The 17,195-nt window shown below is 40.2% G+C and overlaps 1 protein-coding gene across 22 annotated transcripts in view; it reads right to left on the bottom strand.

Moving 5' to 3' along the window:
• Positions 1-17,195, bottom strand: part of PDE4DIP (phosphodiesterase 4D interacting protein) — a 218,170-nt gene that overhangs the window by 56,162 nt on the left and 144,813 nt on the right. For all 22 annotated transcript variants that reach the window (XM_027058236.2, XM_027058233.2, XM_027058238.2 and 19 more), the window contains 12 exons: positions 16,512-16,643; positions 15,297-15,416; positions 14,984-15,076; positions 14,629-14,841; positions 13,161-13,319; positions 12,139-12,252; positions 11,586-11,723; positions 10,455-10,634; positions 9,338-9,532; positions 6,389-6,556; positions 6,151-6,232; positions 2,653-2,744 (listed from right to left, as the gene is read on the bottom strand). In XM_027058236.2, the coding sequence (XP_026914037.2) occupies positions 2,653-2,744; positions 6,151-6,232; positions 6,389-6,556; positions 9,338-9,532; positions 10,455-10,634; positions 11,586-11,723; positions 12,139-12,252; positions 13,161-13,319; positions 14,629-14,841; positions 14,984-15,076; positions 15,297-15,416; positions 16,512-16,643 (1,686 nt within the window). The remainder of the gene's footprint in view (positions 1-2,652; positions 2,745-6,150; positions 6,233-6,388; positions 6,557-9,337; positions 9,533-10,454; positions 10,635-11,585; positions 11,724-12,138; positions 12,253-13,160; positions 13,320-14,628; positions 14,842-14,983; positions 15,077-15,296; positions 15,417-16,511; positions 16,644-17,195) is intronic.

Genomic DNA, 17,195 nt, shown 5'->3' with positions numbered 1-17,195 from the left:
GATCCAGAATGCGAACTCAAGGAAGCAGACTCCGCACATGAGGCTGTCATGCCTTTCCTGCAGAGTCTACGCATCCACATGTTCTTCGTGGTAATGGCAAGTTATTTGTAAGTAAACATTTTAAGGAAGTATTTTGAGATATGTGAAGAACACAGGTGTAGGGGGCACCTGGCTGGCTCAGCCAGTAGAGCACGTGACTCTAGATCTCGGGGTTGTAAGTTCAAGTCCCACATTGGGTGTGGAGATTACTTAAAAAGAAAGTCTTAAAGAAAAAGAAAATAGGTGTGACAAGGAAGACAGATGACACACAGAGAGTGTAAGGCACAGCCAAGCTTCCTGAAGGAAGCAGCACCTCTTTAATATATAAAATGTGAGTTACCTGCAATAAAAATGTTACTTCTACCTCCATCAACACTGACAGTTCACCATGTGGGCTCCTGATGATTTGCAACTACACAAAGTTATCTGGTGTTCTGGGCTACTGCGGCATGTTAGGAAGAAATGCTTCTCCCATTTCCTCGCATGTCGAAGGACCTCAGTTAATATAACTCCTGACCTTTCTCCATTCCTCTACTCAGCCCCAGGCAGGTAAGGGACTTGTCTTAACGGTATATTGGGGAGGAATAAATGAGGTATGCTTGACTTAGCTCCATCTTTCTTCTTTCGGGGAGGCACCTGTCTGCAGGAAGCCTGTTTTTGCCACTGCTTCTCCAAGGGCAGGCCCACGGTTGTCTGTGACTAGGTAGATAGAGAAGTCTACCCAATTCTGGGGATTGGCTAGCAGGCCTCCTGGTTCTTGCATTAAGTTCTCCACCTAAGCCTTTATCTGTAACGCAGTCGGTAAAATAACTATCTGCCACAACTTTATTTCTCAGTTTGTTCAGATCCTGGGTATGAAAAAAGGAAGGCCCTCTTCAGAGGCCTCTATCATTACAGGTGGGTATTTGCTCCACATAAGAGAAATTCAAACATGAGGAAGCTACATTACTGCGGCATGATAAAGGTCTGCAGTGAGGCAGACATGGGCTTTAAATCTTGGCATAATCTTCCTACAAGGCATTTAAACTGAGCTTCAATTTCCTCAACTGTAAAAATGGAAAAAAACACCTACTTTTCAGGGCTATGTGAGAATAGAGAAAATATATTTAAAAGTGCACGGCAGGCAACCAGTGAATGTTAATTACTGCCACCACAGCTACTATTATTTCAAGACAGTAGGGGGAATGTTTAAAAATTCGGGAAAATCGACATGGCTTTTGGTACATTATCTAATATTAGAGGGAATGTGATAATGAATATATATGGCACTGAACCGGGGAGTGGGAACTGATTAAAGACACAAAAGTAAGCAATATAGCTAAAGATTACTCACTCAAAATAACGATTCATAGTCATAAATTTATGACCCCCAACACAGGACAGAACCAAAAAGTAATATTACACTGAATTGAGTATACACGGGAAAAACAGGAACGGCATGTGGAAACCGAACTGAAATATCTGACACGAATAATCAGATAATGGCTACAGTAGAACCCCTGCCCCCCAAAAAAGAAAAAAAAGGAGGGGAACTAGGGGATTTTGAAAACTGGTATTTTTAAAATGCCACACAATTTCATATCCTCAAAACTGGAGTCATGTAACAGGAGTCTGGTTATAAGGAGAAATATAGTTATGAGAAAAGAAACAAAGAAGTACAGTAAGAGAACTTGACCACAAATGCGAATACACGTCTTATGTTATAGATTAACTCTGGCAAAGAGATGGACTACCCCTGATGTAGACTAGCCAGGTAAACTGAAGTTAGGAGCCCATGACACTGCTGACCCTCTGAATTAGTGTTAGCTGGTAACTCTATACTGTGGTCCTACATCATGGCTGGACATACAACCAGCTGTACAGGGAGGCAGAAAGAGAAGGGATTCTTCTGGAAGGCTGAGGCCTCTTCTGAGAAAATTCATGAAAACTCTCACCAGAAATAGGGCATGAGAATGGGAAAATTATCTGCTCCAAGTCATGACTTCTTAGCAAGTCTTTTGAGTCACAAAAGACCTCAATTTAAATCTTAGCTTCAGGTGTCTTAGTTACAGGACTGTTTCCCACCTCCAATGTTTAAAAAAAAAAAAAAAAATCAGTGTTTCAGCTTCTTCATCTATAAAATAGGGTCAATACCACTCAGTTTACAGAGTCATAAGCATTAGTGCTAATTTACATTCCCATACAGTGCACTGCATACAGCAAGTAGTCAATAAACATTATTGATCAGTCCCCACAGTCTTTAGTTCCAGGTTTTTAAAACTAATTTTCCAGATCAAACGTCACAATTCGAAGCAGGAATTATATAGTATTTCACTCTTTCACAAGTCCTTTACAATTATTCCAGTTAGCAACAGGCAGAGAGAGCTGCTATAAGCTCTTTTCAGCACTTAAAAGTTTAATGGTCTCCATGTATAAAAATAAGAGCATCTTTTGAGAAAATATGCATATAAAGCGATTTCTGGTTTTCTCCAAAAAGATAAGTCTTACTTTGCTTTTGGACCTAGGTATTATACTTGGACAACTGTAGCCTTGAATATAAACTATCTTGAAATATATACTATCTTGAAAGAAAATACCAGGAATTTAGAAATTAGGCTCACTGAGAAAACTCACCCGACTTTCTCTTTCTTTTTTAGCCATGAGCTCGAGCTCCTCCTTGGCAGTACTCAGTTCTTTCTCCAGCCCGGACACTGCATCCAAGTCTCCTGGAAATGAACACACAGCACTAGCTTCGATCACTACAACCCAACACGACCTCTGCTGCTTTGCTTCTGGGGAATTTACTCTGAATACACAATCTAACAACAACAATAACGACGAATATACGTATAGGTTGTTCTTTGCAGCATTATTTGTAATGGCAAAATACTGCAATCAGTCTACAGAAGACTGAATAAACCACAGTATGTCCATGCAATGAAGTACTATAATCAACCGTAAGAAAGAATGAGGAAAATCTTTATGAACGGATATGGAATAATTTCTAAGCTATACAGTTAAGTAAAACAGGGCAGGTACAAAAGGATACACCTAGTGTAGTATGTTTTACATTAGGAAAGGGGGCAACAGGAACACACACATACACATCACACAGAGACACAGGACTGCTCTCTTACTTTGCAAAAAGAAACCTAGGGAAGGATAATCCAGAAATGAAATCAGTTGCCTTCAAGGGAGGGGTGAAAACAGGAGAGAAATGTTAGGGAAGTAGTTGGGGCTTCTGAGCATACTTTTCTATATATTTGAGTTTTGAACCATGCTAATGTTTTATTTTTAATGTGTAAAGTTAGTTCAGTAATCATGGGCAGGAAAAAGCCCAAAACTGAATATTAACATAAACAAACCTGTATAGCAAATAGATAAAATAAGCACCTAGGAAATAAAAAAGTTAACCCAAATAATTTTTTGAATTCACTATTCTAACTATATACCTTCAGTGGGAAATAGTCTAAGGATTAAAAAAATAAAAAGAAACCTTAAACATTATTTAATGATTCTTTCTGCTGATAGGTGTATTCGTGTAGCAACCCTGAAGCCATTTTTGTGTATTGTGCAAATGTATAAATAAATTGACGTTATAGGTAAGCAGGTTTCTCAATGTCAAAAAAAAGAAAAAGAAAAAACAGAAAAGAAAGCAGATACTAATACAAAATAAGCCAAAGAAAGAACTTGTGTTGTTCAATTAGAATTAGAGAAATCAGTATCAAACACACATACACACACACCCCTTTAGTTCTGTTCATGTAAAAGGGCCTAGAAGCTGTGAACCTATCTTATGCCCAGAAATTAGTATCTAAATGCCGTTATCCACTTAAAGGAACCAGAGCCCCTTGAAGTAATGGGTAATTCCAGGGCTGAGGCAGGGAAAGTAAAAGCTGATCCCAGAACATCTTATTGTGCCAGAAAATGTAAAAGTGCTGAAAAACTGATGGGAAATACCAAAAAGAACAGAGGAGCAGCTAGAAGGGGCTCCAAATGGCCAAATCTGGGATAATTTGGGCATCAAATGGAATAACAGAAATAGACAATAAAATGTGTTTTTTAAAAAAAGAATCTAGTAGAACACATTGATATAAAAAAATGGAGTGGGGAGAATACAGAAAGGGCAGAGCTTCTTTGTAAAGGAACATACACTAATAATTAAGGAAGAAATTTTAGAAATAGAAATCACTTTATTATTATTATTTTTTATGTTTGTTTGGGGAGGGGGAGAGAGAGAGAGAGAGGGGAGGCGGGGGGAGATAGTGCAAGCAGGGGAGGCGCAGAGAGAGGGAGACACAGAATCCGAAGCAGCCTCTAGGCTCTGAGCTGTCAGCACAGCCTGATGTGGGGCTTGAACCCACAAACCATGAGATCATCTTCTGAGCTGAAGTAGGATGCTCAACTGACTGAGCCACCCAGGTGCCCCAGACATCACTTTTTTAAACTATCAATGTAATATAATAGTTGATTCAGGCAAGGCTGAAAGATGCTAAACCCCTGGGTGAGTGACTGTGGGGAAACAGAACTGCCAACTAAGATATTAGTCTGGCAGATTACTAACACAAAGGGAGACATGAGCCTTCCCAATGGAGAGATCCAGCAGATACAACCTTAACCAAGGATAATACTAACTGGTATCATGTGCTCCTGACGTGATGCACTGAGAAAGACATCACCCTTGTAGTATTCTTGCCAAAAATGTTAAACTTGAATCTAACCATGAGGAAATAGAGCCAAATTGAGGGCCATGAGCTGACCCAGAGTTTTCAAAAATGCCTACGTCAAAAAAGACTAGAAAACTGTTCCAGATTAAAGGAGACTACAGAGACATGACAAGTAAATGCGATGCATGATCCTAGGGGAAGAAACCCAGCCATCGAGGACATTCCGGGGACAATGGGAACTCTGAATATGAACTGTACATTAGGTACCAGGACTATGTTAAGGTTGAATTTCCTGAATGTGATAATTATACTGTAGTTATGCAGGAGAATGCCCCTGCTGTTAGGAAATACGTAATGAAGTATTTAGAAATGAAGTGTCAGGATACCTAAGTAATTTTTAAATGGCTTGGAAATTAACATTATATCTGCGTGTATGCATATAAATTAAGGACGCAAATGTGGCAAAAAGTTAACAGGGGGTGAATCTCAATACAAGTGTATATGTGTTATTTTTGCCACCTTTCTATAAGTTTGAAATTTGTAAAATACAAAATTGTAGAAAGGTAGTTTTTGAAAAAAGGTAAATAGGGAATAAACAAATCCAGCATCCATTACTCTTTGACTAACAAAGTTTTCCTACTAAAAAATAACTACTCGCGTGACTTATCTATGGAATTGCATAATAGTTAACGCTGTAACACAGAAACAAAGTTTTTACATTCTTAATATCATTTAAAGATCGTAAGTTAATTATCAAAGTCCACAACCTTTCTTATTATAGCGCTATAATCACCATTTCATTAATGACGGTAAGCCCCTATTTCTAGAACTCACTGGGGAAACATCTTCCTTGATGTTAGGAAAGGGGGGGAAGCTACCACAGATCCCGGCCTTTTGCTCTATGAAAGTCAGAGACTGTAATCCCAAGCACTCAGTATAAGTTTTGTTCCTACTATGCACAGAATTCAGCTGTTTTGGGGGAGTTCAAGGCCTACCACTGTCTCTTACTTAGATGGCTGTGATCTTGGCAAACAGCTTAATGCACACTGCCCGTCCCCCTCCTGCCCCCCGCCCCCGACATGTAAAACAAGTTATGCCAAGTTACAGTGAGTAGACAGGGACTGCCTGAAAGACATCCAGGAGAAGGTGTCAGCCCCATGGTCTTGCTGTGTAGGTTGGGAAACACTCCCTCCTGCATTTCTGAATCCCTGCAAAACTACGTGAAAAGGACAATCAGGAGGCAGTTTCCCTGGGCTGAACCGTGTACCCAGAACAACAGTGTCAATTCAATGTAAGGTAAGGTCAGTTCTTTCTAAAGAGACATGTCTTCAGCCTTTTAGGGAAATCTAAACTTATTTTTTTCCACTAAGGTAGGAAGAGAAAGAGAGTCTTGGCCACACCTATTAACAGAGTTATAGGAAGAAAAGATGGAAGGTTCCTTAGTGAAATTAAATTTGATACTTACCTAATGAGGACCTGGCTATACTGGTATCCCCTTTGGCAGTCAATGAAATGCCATCATCCTTGGAGGGTATATGCACGGAACCCTAAAAATTGGAAGAGTCAGGGGATTTAGGAAAGTGCGGGAACCATGATCACAATGACAAGGACTTGGAAAGGTATTAAAATGATCAAACTTCTGCCTCCCACACAAAAAGGAAAGGCAGTTGGCATCAACATCTACACAAGTACATAGTTCTTACTTGATCAGTCTGATCTCCAAGATGGGGGCTGCTGGAGGTAACTTCAGTGGGTTGGTTAGAGATCAGTGCTTGGGACACCATGAAGTCTTTCCCTCCTAAATACTGGCGCAGGGCCTGCAATTCTGAATTTCTTTCCATTAGGGCCTGTACCATCTTCTCTGCAGAGGCCTGGTAAGGAAATCACATGGAACATTAGAAAACAAAATTCACGTTATGACGTTATTCATTTAAAGCCAGTTATTTATCAAAAGCCAGTGGGGCCCTTCAAAATAGTTTCCTTGCTTTCAGTTTACAGCGAAAAACACAGCTGAACATTGGAAAACCTGAACTGAAGTCATCTATTACAGACAGCACAGTCTGAAATGGGTTCTGCCAGAACTCTATCAGGCTAAGGTGAGAAGATTCTGGTTGAGGTGGACCAGAGTAGATGTCCTTCACTCTGGGACACATGTGCCTTTGGCCTGGATGTCCTCTACCCAAACGTTCGCTTGCTTTGCTCCAATTACATCTTTGCCTATTGCTACCTTCTCTGACTGGCCTCCTCTGCATATCCTATCTAAGACAGTGATCTTTTCTCTACTCCTGATTCTCCTCATCCTGCTAAGTGTTTTACAACACACTTACCATTATCTGATAGATCTGTTTATTGTCTCTCCCCCAACTGGATGTCCTAAGGGCAGGTTCTAGGTTTTCTTCAGCACTGAATCACAAGCACCCAGAACAGTGTCTGGCACACAGTAGGCACTCAATACGTATTTATCCAATGAATCAATTACATAGAGACATTTTTATCAGACCATACAATCTGGAGAATCTGAACATCCAAACCACTGAACACGGTTTTGTTTAATTTCAAATCCCAATTTTCTAAGACAGATGATGGCACATTAAGGAAAAGGATCTAGAACATTATTCATGACCTTTACCACATTAAAAGTGTGCATTTAGGGGTGCCTGGGTGGCTCAGTCAGTTAAGTGTCTGACTTTGCTCAGGTCACGATCTTGCGGTTTGTGAGTTTGAGCCCTGCGCTGGGCTCTGTGCCCACAGCTCAGAGCCTGGAGCCTGCTTCAGATTCTGTGTCTCCCTCCCTCTCTGCATCCCCCTCATGCTCTGTCTCAAAAATAAATACACGCTAAAAAAAAAATTTTTTTTAAAAGTCTGCATTTAATCAGAAAATCTGGAAATAATAAACTAAGACTAAAATTACTGGGGGTATAAGGTGATGAATCAGAACTATATTAGCTGTCTCAGCACCAACTGTTTCTGAGGACAATAACTACTGTTTTAAACGAGAAGCAGAGCTCTTGTCATAATCTCTAAGGGAAATAAAAGAATAACCTTACAATTTTGGTAAGATTCGGGCCCTTTAAGGATTGGGACATAACCATCTAGATGCTAACAGTACATTATTAATTCACCTTAATAAATATCTATGGAAATTATTATGGAAAAAAGCATAAGTAACATACAAAATCTCTTGGGTCATATATATGATCTGGCTTTGAATTCTTTCTCTAGTAGTGTTGTTGTCGGCAATGGTCCTCCAAGTGGGGCCCATGGACTAGCAGCATCACCATCACCTGAAAGCTTGTAAGAAATGCAAATTCTTAAGTACTATCTATCTCTCCTAGTTTCTGTCCCCAGGAGTGAGCATGGGAATCTATGTTTCTAAAAAGCTATCCAGGCAATTTCTCCTGCATGTAAAATTTAAGAAGCAGATCTAGGAGAATACAACCCTTTTTCTTTTTCTGGAGTTAGAATGATCGTTTGTAATTTCACAGTTACCTCCTAGCTTCCATTATTTTACTCTCAGCAGCATACAGTACTTCTGAGGTGTACTAATTCTTTCAAATTACAAAGGGTTAAAAAGAAAACTCACACAAAGACTTTTGTTAGCCTCCTGCCAGACTTAAATGATTCACAGTGATTCTGTTAGGTCTAATCCAGAAGCAATTTCTACATCTCATTTAATAGGAAGGAAATGTATAATCACTTCAGGGGGCCTGAGAATTAGAGAAGGAATAGAACTATCTCAAGATATAAGGAAGCATTAGAGAATGCTATGGTCCAATGATAGGAATCTGGTGCCCCCTAAAGCTGTCTGGGGGGATTCGAACGACTGGTCCCTAAAATGCAGCTCACCTCTCTAGCCTTGAGGAGGAAGACACCTGCGAATAAGGATAAATTAAGAATTGCCTTTTGAAAAATTGTGTACCAGTATTTTAAGATCATCCCATATTATTATAAGATTATTTCTTCTCATCAAGACCTTTAAAAAAAACCCAGTCTGTTTTCCTCTTGAGAGAATTCAGTTTTTATAAGAATTAAGAAAAAATATGTGAAGTTTAAGTTTTCCCATACCTTGGCTGGAAACAGAAAATATCACTGAAGTTTTTTTTTTAAAGGTTTTTTTTGTTTTGTTTTAGAGAGAGAGCGAGTGAGCGAGTGGGGGAGAGGGGAAGAGAGAGAGAGAGAGAGAGAGAATCTTAATCAGGCTACACACTCAGTGCAGAGCTCAATCCTATGACCCTGGGATCATGACCTGAGCCAAAATCAAGAGTCAGATGCTCAACTGACTGAGTCACCCAGGCGCCCCCAAAATATCATCAAGTTTTGATAATTAGAATCAAAACCATAACACTCCAGAACCCCGTATGTGAAAATTATCAGAATATCAAGGAAAAGAAAATGTACATAAAATGAAGTTAATGGGTATGTGTATTGTTTAGGCAGCCTTCTAAATGCAAAGTGCTCTAAAAATATCGCACGTTTTGGTGACTGATATGAAACTATAGTGTAGGTAACAGACTGAAGGAAAAAATCCTCACGAATGGAGTATAAAATGACACACATACACACACACACACACACATGACGATGTTCAAAAGCTTCCTATTCATAGTCTGTAAATGCACCCATGCTGTTCTGGTCTGTGTGTTGGTCCTTACTTGGCTCTCTTGCTCTCTGGTGCTCATAGACTGAAGCAGGCCTTGAATCTCTACTTCATGTTCCACTGCTTGCTTGTTTCGATCACTTAGAAGTTCCTGCAGCAGCCTTTCCTTTCTCTGCAGACGCTGGCACAGCTCCTCGGCAATCTCACTCTGTCCTGGTCCGAGTTTGCAGAGCAGCGTTGAGCTAAGATCCTAACACAAAAGGGATGGTGTAAGTTTTGGAGGAAAGAATGCCCTCTACTACATATCAAAGGGTTTATTCTTTAAAAATCTATTATAGAAGAAAGAGCTATGGGATTCTGGAGAGCAAGTATCCTGTTTTACTCACTTTTGTTTCTCCAGATCCAGCACAGGCCCGGCTCACAAAAGACCGTAAACACGTGCTCAGTGAATGAACACGAACAATATAGAAAAATACTTGTAACGGCAACTTACTTATTGTTTTCTGAAGTAAGCCCTTTCCCTATTTTCTCAGAGTCCATAATAATTAACATTAGATAAAGATAAATGGACACTTAGTTCATTTTTATTTGTTTTCTCCCCAGTATAACTTATATGGGGGAAACACAAAACCATAGGCTAAAAAAGACTAATGAGCCTATGTTAGCATGGTGACGAAGTTCCTCCTTCCATACTGAGAGGGAGCACATGGTGGTTAAAACTGCCTAGGCTGCTTCCTGGGTCTGTCAGTTACTATGTTACTTTGGATAAGTCTCATCTCAGAAGCCTGTCTCCTGGTCTGTAAAAGAGGAGTAATGATACATATACTTGTAAAGATTCATAGACTTGTAAAGATTCAATGAGTTAGCATTCATTAAGCAATTAACACAGTGCCTAACAAACATGAGCACTTTAACTAAAAAAGGTCAGCTCTCACATTAAAGGTGGATGTTTCTGTTCTCATCAATTCTCACATGACTTATTTGAGAAAGATAATTGTCACCTTGAGTTTATAGGTGCAGGAAAAAAAAGTCCCAGGGAAAGCCAATGACTCGCCCAGGCACAGAATAGAATTCGAGACTTGGGTCACTAGCCTCCCAGACCTCAAGAGTCCTAATCCAAGACAGATTATGCCATCACTAAACCAACTGCCTTCAAGTAACTAAAGTCTTGCCTCCACTTCTTTGTTCCTGTCATGTAGAGATGTCTGTAACTGCTGAACGATACTTTCTTGTTCCTTCTGCCAATGGCTAAATTTGGTTTCCATTTCTTCTTTCAGCCACTGGAGGTTTTGACAGGTAGCAGATAAGTGTTCTACTTCCAGGCCTTTGGCCCTGAGGAGACTCTCCATACTCTGCAGTAACAAAGAAAGCAACTGTAAGTGAAAGGGCACCCCACACTCCTCAGGATAAATAAGAAACTTGATCCACCTTGAAATGTCTCCTAAATTGACATTTTTTTTTGCAATAGGAGAAACCTTAGTATCTAATGTAACGATGCCATACTAATATATGTATATATATATTTTTGGTTTTGGAAACTCTCATCTAATTTTTAGAGAAATAAATACAATGTGTATGATAAATGAAGTAGTTTTGAGGAAGCAGGTTATGCTACAGAGGAAGTGAAGGACTTCTTTAAGAAGTGGCAGATGGTCAAATGTATAAACTCTAAAATACATACACAAGAAGAGCCCACAGGAAATATTACTAAGCAAGTGTTCTGACCGTGGCTATAGAAGGACATGTATATAATATTAGAGAGAAAACAACAGTATAACAGTTGTACCCTGGCAATGCTTATGTAAAAAGTGTACAGATATTGACAAGAATTAGAAATAAATCAGAAGTATGTCTAGTCGCCGTGCCTGCGTGGCTCAGTTCGTTAAGGGTCCGACTTCAGCTCAGGTCATGATCTCACGGTTAGTGAGTTTGAGCCCTGCATGGGGCTCTGCACTAACAGTGCAGAGCCTGCTTAGGATTCTCTTGTCTCCCTCTCTCTGCCCGTCCCCCTCTTGTGAGTCCTCTCTCTCTCAAAAATAAATACATTAAAAAGATATTAAAGAAAAAAAAGATGTCTAGAAATCTATATTCACTGCTTCCTCCTGCAAAGTTCACAGTAGACTAACACTTCTCACTTCCTAATCTATAATGGTGGAACTAATGATTACTGTTTTTGTTTTTGTATTTTTTTTCTTATAAAGCAAATACGTTGGTTTTCAGAAAATGACAGAAGGAGTTAACGCTTCAGGTTTAGAAATCCAAGTGGGACAGAGATACCAAGTCATGGCAGATTGTGCTCTTACCTGCATGGTAGCTTCATTAGAGGAAAGAACACCACGCAGTCTCTCTAAGTCATGATCTCGCTCTCGCACAGCGAGATGGAGTTGACGCAGTTCTTTTTCTTTTTCTTCCAGAGTGGAGAACTTTTCATCTATAGCCCGCTGCAAGGAGAGTAAGGATCCTAAAGCCCCTTCAGATTCACTACTGTGATCACACTCATTCATTAAGATTCCAAACACAGGGCGCCTGGGTGGCTCAGTCAGTTGAGCATCCGACTCTGGCTCAGGTCATGGTCTCACAGTTTGTGAGTTCGAGCCCCACGCCAGGCTCTGTGCTGACAGCTCAGAGCCTGGAGCCTGCTTTGGATTCTGTGTCTCCCTCTCTCTGTCCCTCCCCAACTCGCGCTGTCTCTCTCAAAAATAAACATTGAAAAAAATTAAAAATTAAAAAATAAAAATAAAATAAAGGAAGGGAAAACCAACTTCAAAAAGCAGCAAATTAAGTAGACCCATATTCGTATAGTACCTGAGTAAATGGAATAATCCACAGTGCCATAAACAAAATTAAGGTGCATACCTCCAGAGCAACATCTCTATCTTGTATTCGCTGCCGAAGTTTCTCAAGCAACATTTCATTCGCTTCAAGGGTTTTGTCGGACTTATCTCGATACTGCAAGAGCTCCTGAAATTCCTGATGAGACCAAAAAATGTTTTCCTTTATTCATTTGTCCATTACACACCAAATTCCAACATTTTGCCAACGAATTTGTTGTTTAGGATAAAAAACAAAATGTGACCACTCTCAAAGAAAACACAGGTTAGCTGAGATGACAGGCATATAAATCGTTAACTACTCCACATCATATATATATGATATATATATATATGTATAGACACATACGTGTGTACAGGTGTGTATTTGTATAAATGTATATACATGTGTGTGTCTGTATTTGTGTGCAGCTACAGGATGCACTGTCTACATCTGCCTGAAGGTGTCACTAAAGATCTCACAAAAGAGATTACATTTGCTTTGAATCCTAAAGGACTAGGAATTTCAGGTGGAGGTATTTCCATCAGAGAAAAAATGTAGGCACAATATGTGCACACTATGAAAAAATTGTACGATGAGCAAAATGTAAGGGATTCGATGGGACTGAAGCTTAGAGCAGGTGGCAGTCACCGTCTTTACTGTTCCATATTTTCCCTAAAACATTCATTTTATCATCTAAGTAACTAGACATTCGTATACAGATGTCTTCACCTACTACACTGAGAGCAGCGGTCATATCTTCTCTGTCTTCCTAGCACCTCACATAGTATCTGGTTCACAGAGGTGTTTAATAACTATTTGCTGAATGTTTATTGCTTAAGACTTTCGGGTCTATATTTATTATTTCCTACACTTGCTGGGTAGCACTGGTGGTTCATGAATTGTACTTCCTATTTATTTTGAATCCTCCCAGTTCCTATCTCTCAGTGTTCTACATGTAACAGGTACTAGACACAGGCAGGTGGCCTAACATCTTGAAATTACATGGACAGAAATTTCAGAGCTCTGTGAGCCCAGTTTTAGTTGAAATCATTGTGTAGACTCACCTGAAGCAGCTGTTCCTTGTGACTCAGACTATGGTTTAGGTGCTGAATGTGCTGCTCCCGGGTTCTAATCTCATTGTATTTTTCAGCCTCCAGGGTACGAAGCTGTTGGCTCTTACTCTGCAATTCTCCTTGAAGCTGCTGCAAGGCTTTTCGTAATTCCTGAATTACAGATTCAGATTCCCTTTTTTAAACAATCTAAAATTTTCACATGGTCAGTACATACGAAGACCTTAAAACTTCCAAGGGATACAGAATAAAACATAAAGTAGAAAAAAGTGCCATTCTTAACTAGACATGTATCAACCAGGATATGGGAAATGATAACTGTGAATGGAGGTAAGATGTAAATTTCATATTATACTTCGGTATACTTACTTTCTAGTTTAAAAATGATAGATCTATGTAACTACTTAAGCAGAACTCTGTCCCGCTGTGAACCTGGATCCTTTACAATAAGCTCAAGGACAGAATATTTCTACCATCCTTTTAAATCTTAAAAAAAAAAAAAAAAAAAAAAAAACTGGGGCACTAGGTGGTTGTCAGTTGAGCATCTGACTCTTGATTTCAACTCAGGTCATGATTCCAGGGTCATGGAATCAAGCCCCATCCCATCAGGCTCTGTGCTGAGTGTGGAGCCTGCTTAAGATTCTCTCTTTCCCTCTGCTCCTCTCCACCCCCTACCTCTCTCTCTCTCTCTCTCAAAAAAGGGGGGGGGGGGTAGGGGAGGGGCCTGGGTGGCTCAGTCGGTTAAGTGTCCGACTTCGGCTCAGGTCATGATCTCACGGTTCGTGGGTTCAAGCCCCATGTTGGGCTCTGTGCTGACAGCTCAGAGCCTGGAGCCTGCTTCGGACTCTGTGTCTTCCTCTCTCTGCTCCTCCCCTGCTTGCACTCTGTCTCTCTTTCTCTCTCTCTCAAAAAATAAATAAACATTAAAAAAAATTTTTTTTAAATCAATAGCATATGCTCTAACCTAACAAGATAAAGGAACCACTTATGAATTATTAAAAAAAAAAAGAAGTGGTTAATTGTACGTGCCACTGCTTGGACGTTGGTTGTTGCTTCCCACAATTCTGTCTTGGTAACCTTTCCCCATCCTTCAGGAATAACCTAAGATAGCTGCCTTCACGGACCTTACCCAGACTCGCTTCCTCAGCCCTTCCTGTATATTCCTCTAGGACCCAAACATACCTCCTTTGCCTCATTTCAGTCTTTACCACACTAAAATTCTGTTTCTGTGACTGTCTCATACTACACTACAAGTAACTGAACAGGAAAGAGCCTGTGATATTCACACTTGCATTTCCAGAACCCAGCCTGATGTCTGGCACATGGCATGAGGGCAACAAATGTTGAGCTGAATTAACTGGATCAAGTGAGTGACTCAAGGGTTCAACACAAACTGTCCTAATGAAAAGTTATTATCAGGGCCAAGTCAGCACTTCTGGCCACAAAATGATTACTGATTTACCTGGTTATGTTTCCAAGAAGCCTCCTTCTGCTGTTCTCTCTCATGGGCTGCAGCCTCTACAAACTGCACACAACGTTTGGCATCCACGAGTTGGCGTTCTTTCTGGCGTATGACCCTTTGGAGTTTCTGTATTTCGAGCTGGCTACAGAACAAGGCACTCTGAAGGTCAAGCAGAGCCACCTGCTGCTGAGCTGGGGAAGCACCCTCAGAGCTCTGAAAAGAGAGTAAAAAGCATAATCACAAGGAGGGCAAGCACTGAGCAGCGAAGAAGATCAACAAAATTAAGACTGCCACCAAAAATGGCAAGTCCTCAACAGGAGCCTCGCCTCCTGTCCTACGTCTGACCCTCACGTACATGAAGTTGTCCAAGCTGGCTTTGGTGCAGCATTTCTCGAAGCTTTGCCATTGTGTCATTTTGACCTTCAATCACCTGGTACAACTCCTCGGTCTAAAAATGAGACAGGGAGTACCAAGCATGTTAGGAAACTAAAAATAAATTCCATTATCTTGCCTGTATAGATTTTAGAAATACCAATTTTGATCATACTCCAGTTTTTCTAGGCTAAGATCTGTCAGTCTGATGATCTGTTTCTATACAATACAGAGTATGTGTCCACCTTGATGGAACAAATAATTTCCTCAGAGGTCCCCAACTGCCAAATATTTACCTCATTTTCCCTGCTTTTCAGAGTTTCCTTGAGGCTTTGAATTGTACCATCTTGCTTCTGAGATGACTCCTGAGCTGACTTCAGTTCACAGCTCATTTCATTCAGTTTCTCCTGAAGAATCTGAATTCAGAAAAGAAAATGATTTCTTTTAACCTCAGATGCAACCAGAAAGTCTTTGCTCAAATCTAGGTTTAAAGGATTTCCTAGAGAATATTACCTTGTTATTTTTTCCCCCCACAGAGAGTAACCACTAAAGTCCTAGGTCAATCATCAAGACAAAGTAGCAGATAATATGAAATTCTTCAATACTCAATTGCTTCAATTCTTCTGCACTGTGCACTTTAGAACTTTCTCTGTGATGGGCAGCTGTAATGGCCACCTGTCTACAAGTCACTGTGGATCCTTTACACAAAGACCAAGGAGCTCTGCTATCTAGGACAGGACAGAACACTACAGGGGTACACAAGGCCAGAAGCTCACCATCCAAATTGTGGGAACTGTTACAATTTTCTCCTAAATAAATGTTAGAATCCTTGGGCTATAAAGGGATGAGAAGTTAAGCTAAAATCAAAAGTACAAACCTCTTGTCTCGGTGCCTTCCACAGGTAAAGACTGCATTCAAGCCTTTTTTTTTTTTTTTTAACTTTTTATGTTTATTTTTGAGAGAGAGAGAGAGAGAGCGCACGAGCCAGTGCGCATGAGCACGGGAGGGGCAGAGAGAGAGGGAGACTCAGGATCTGAAGCAGGCTGCAGGTTCTGAGCTGTCAGCACAGAGCCTGACGTGGGACTTGAGCCCACGAACCATGAGATTATGACCCGAGCCGAAGTCGGACACTCAACCGACTGAGCCACCCAGGCACCCCAAGAACTACACTTCTAACCAAATATTCCTTAGAGCGCCCAGGTGCCTGGGTGGTTCAATCAGTTAAGCATCTGAGTCTTGATTTTGGCTCAGGTCATGGTCTCAAAGTTCCCAAGATCAAGCCCCAAGTTGGGCTCTGCACTGACAGCACAGAACCTGCTTGGCATTTTCTCTCTCTCCCTCTCTCTGCCCCTCCTCCATTCGCACTCTCTCTCAAAAGAAAGAAACTAAAAAAAAAAAAAACAAAACAAAAAAAACAAAACAGCACACAAAAACAAAAAAAATCCCTTAGAACAACAGGAATACACAGTATCCATCTTCCAAGTCCTACTCAGGGCCTGGATTGATCATACCTTGTTGGTGGCCTCTGTTTGCTGGATTTTTTCCTGGAGTTCTGCCAAGTGGGAATCAGATACAGACTGCGGAGTTATAATGGTCTCATCCGAATTCAGCTTCTGTTGTTTGTGTAACTCTTCAGTCATGGGCTAGAAAGAAGCAGCAAGACAAGAATTTGAGTTAAATGTAGCCAACAGTACATTTTATCTTCAACTGCTTCCAGCATCTTTTGGCAGAGGCTTAGAAAACCGAACGTGTTGCATGGATTTAGCAGTATGAATTCCTAAAGACAATCCTGTTCCTTATTGAGAGGACCGGTTTACTTAGCCCCAACTCCTCCCCCTATCTTTCCCTATGAACTCATGCAAACACTACAGAGTCAGTTAAAACAGATAAATTTAGAGTTCAAAGGGAAGATTAAAAAAAGAAAATGTTTATGATGACCAAATACTCACTTTATCCTATTTCCAATCAGGGAATTCAGTAAGCAAACCTATACCATCCATAAGAAAGGAAAGGTCTATTTCAACAGTCTTTCTTATAATATGCTTGTTCACATTACTGGAAAAAATGGACAGATTTTGAATATAGATTATCCGTATCATATACATATCGATACTAAATTTCCTAAATTTGGTAATTGATATATTTTTTTAAACATTTAATTATTCATTTTTGAGAGAGAGAGACATAGTACGAGT

This window comes from Acinonyx jubatus, chromosome C1 (genome assembly GCF_027475565.1).
Source record: "Acinonyx jubatus isolate Ajub_Pintada_27869175 chromosome C1, VMU_Ajub_asm_v1.0, whole genome shotgun sequence".
NCBI classification, from domain to species: Eukaryota; Metazoa; Chordata; class Mammalia; order Carnivora; family Felidae; genus Acinonyx; species Acinonyx jubatus.
Note: the sequence above shows the minus strand (reverse complement) of the source record. Positions and strands in the feature narration are given on the sequence as shown.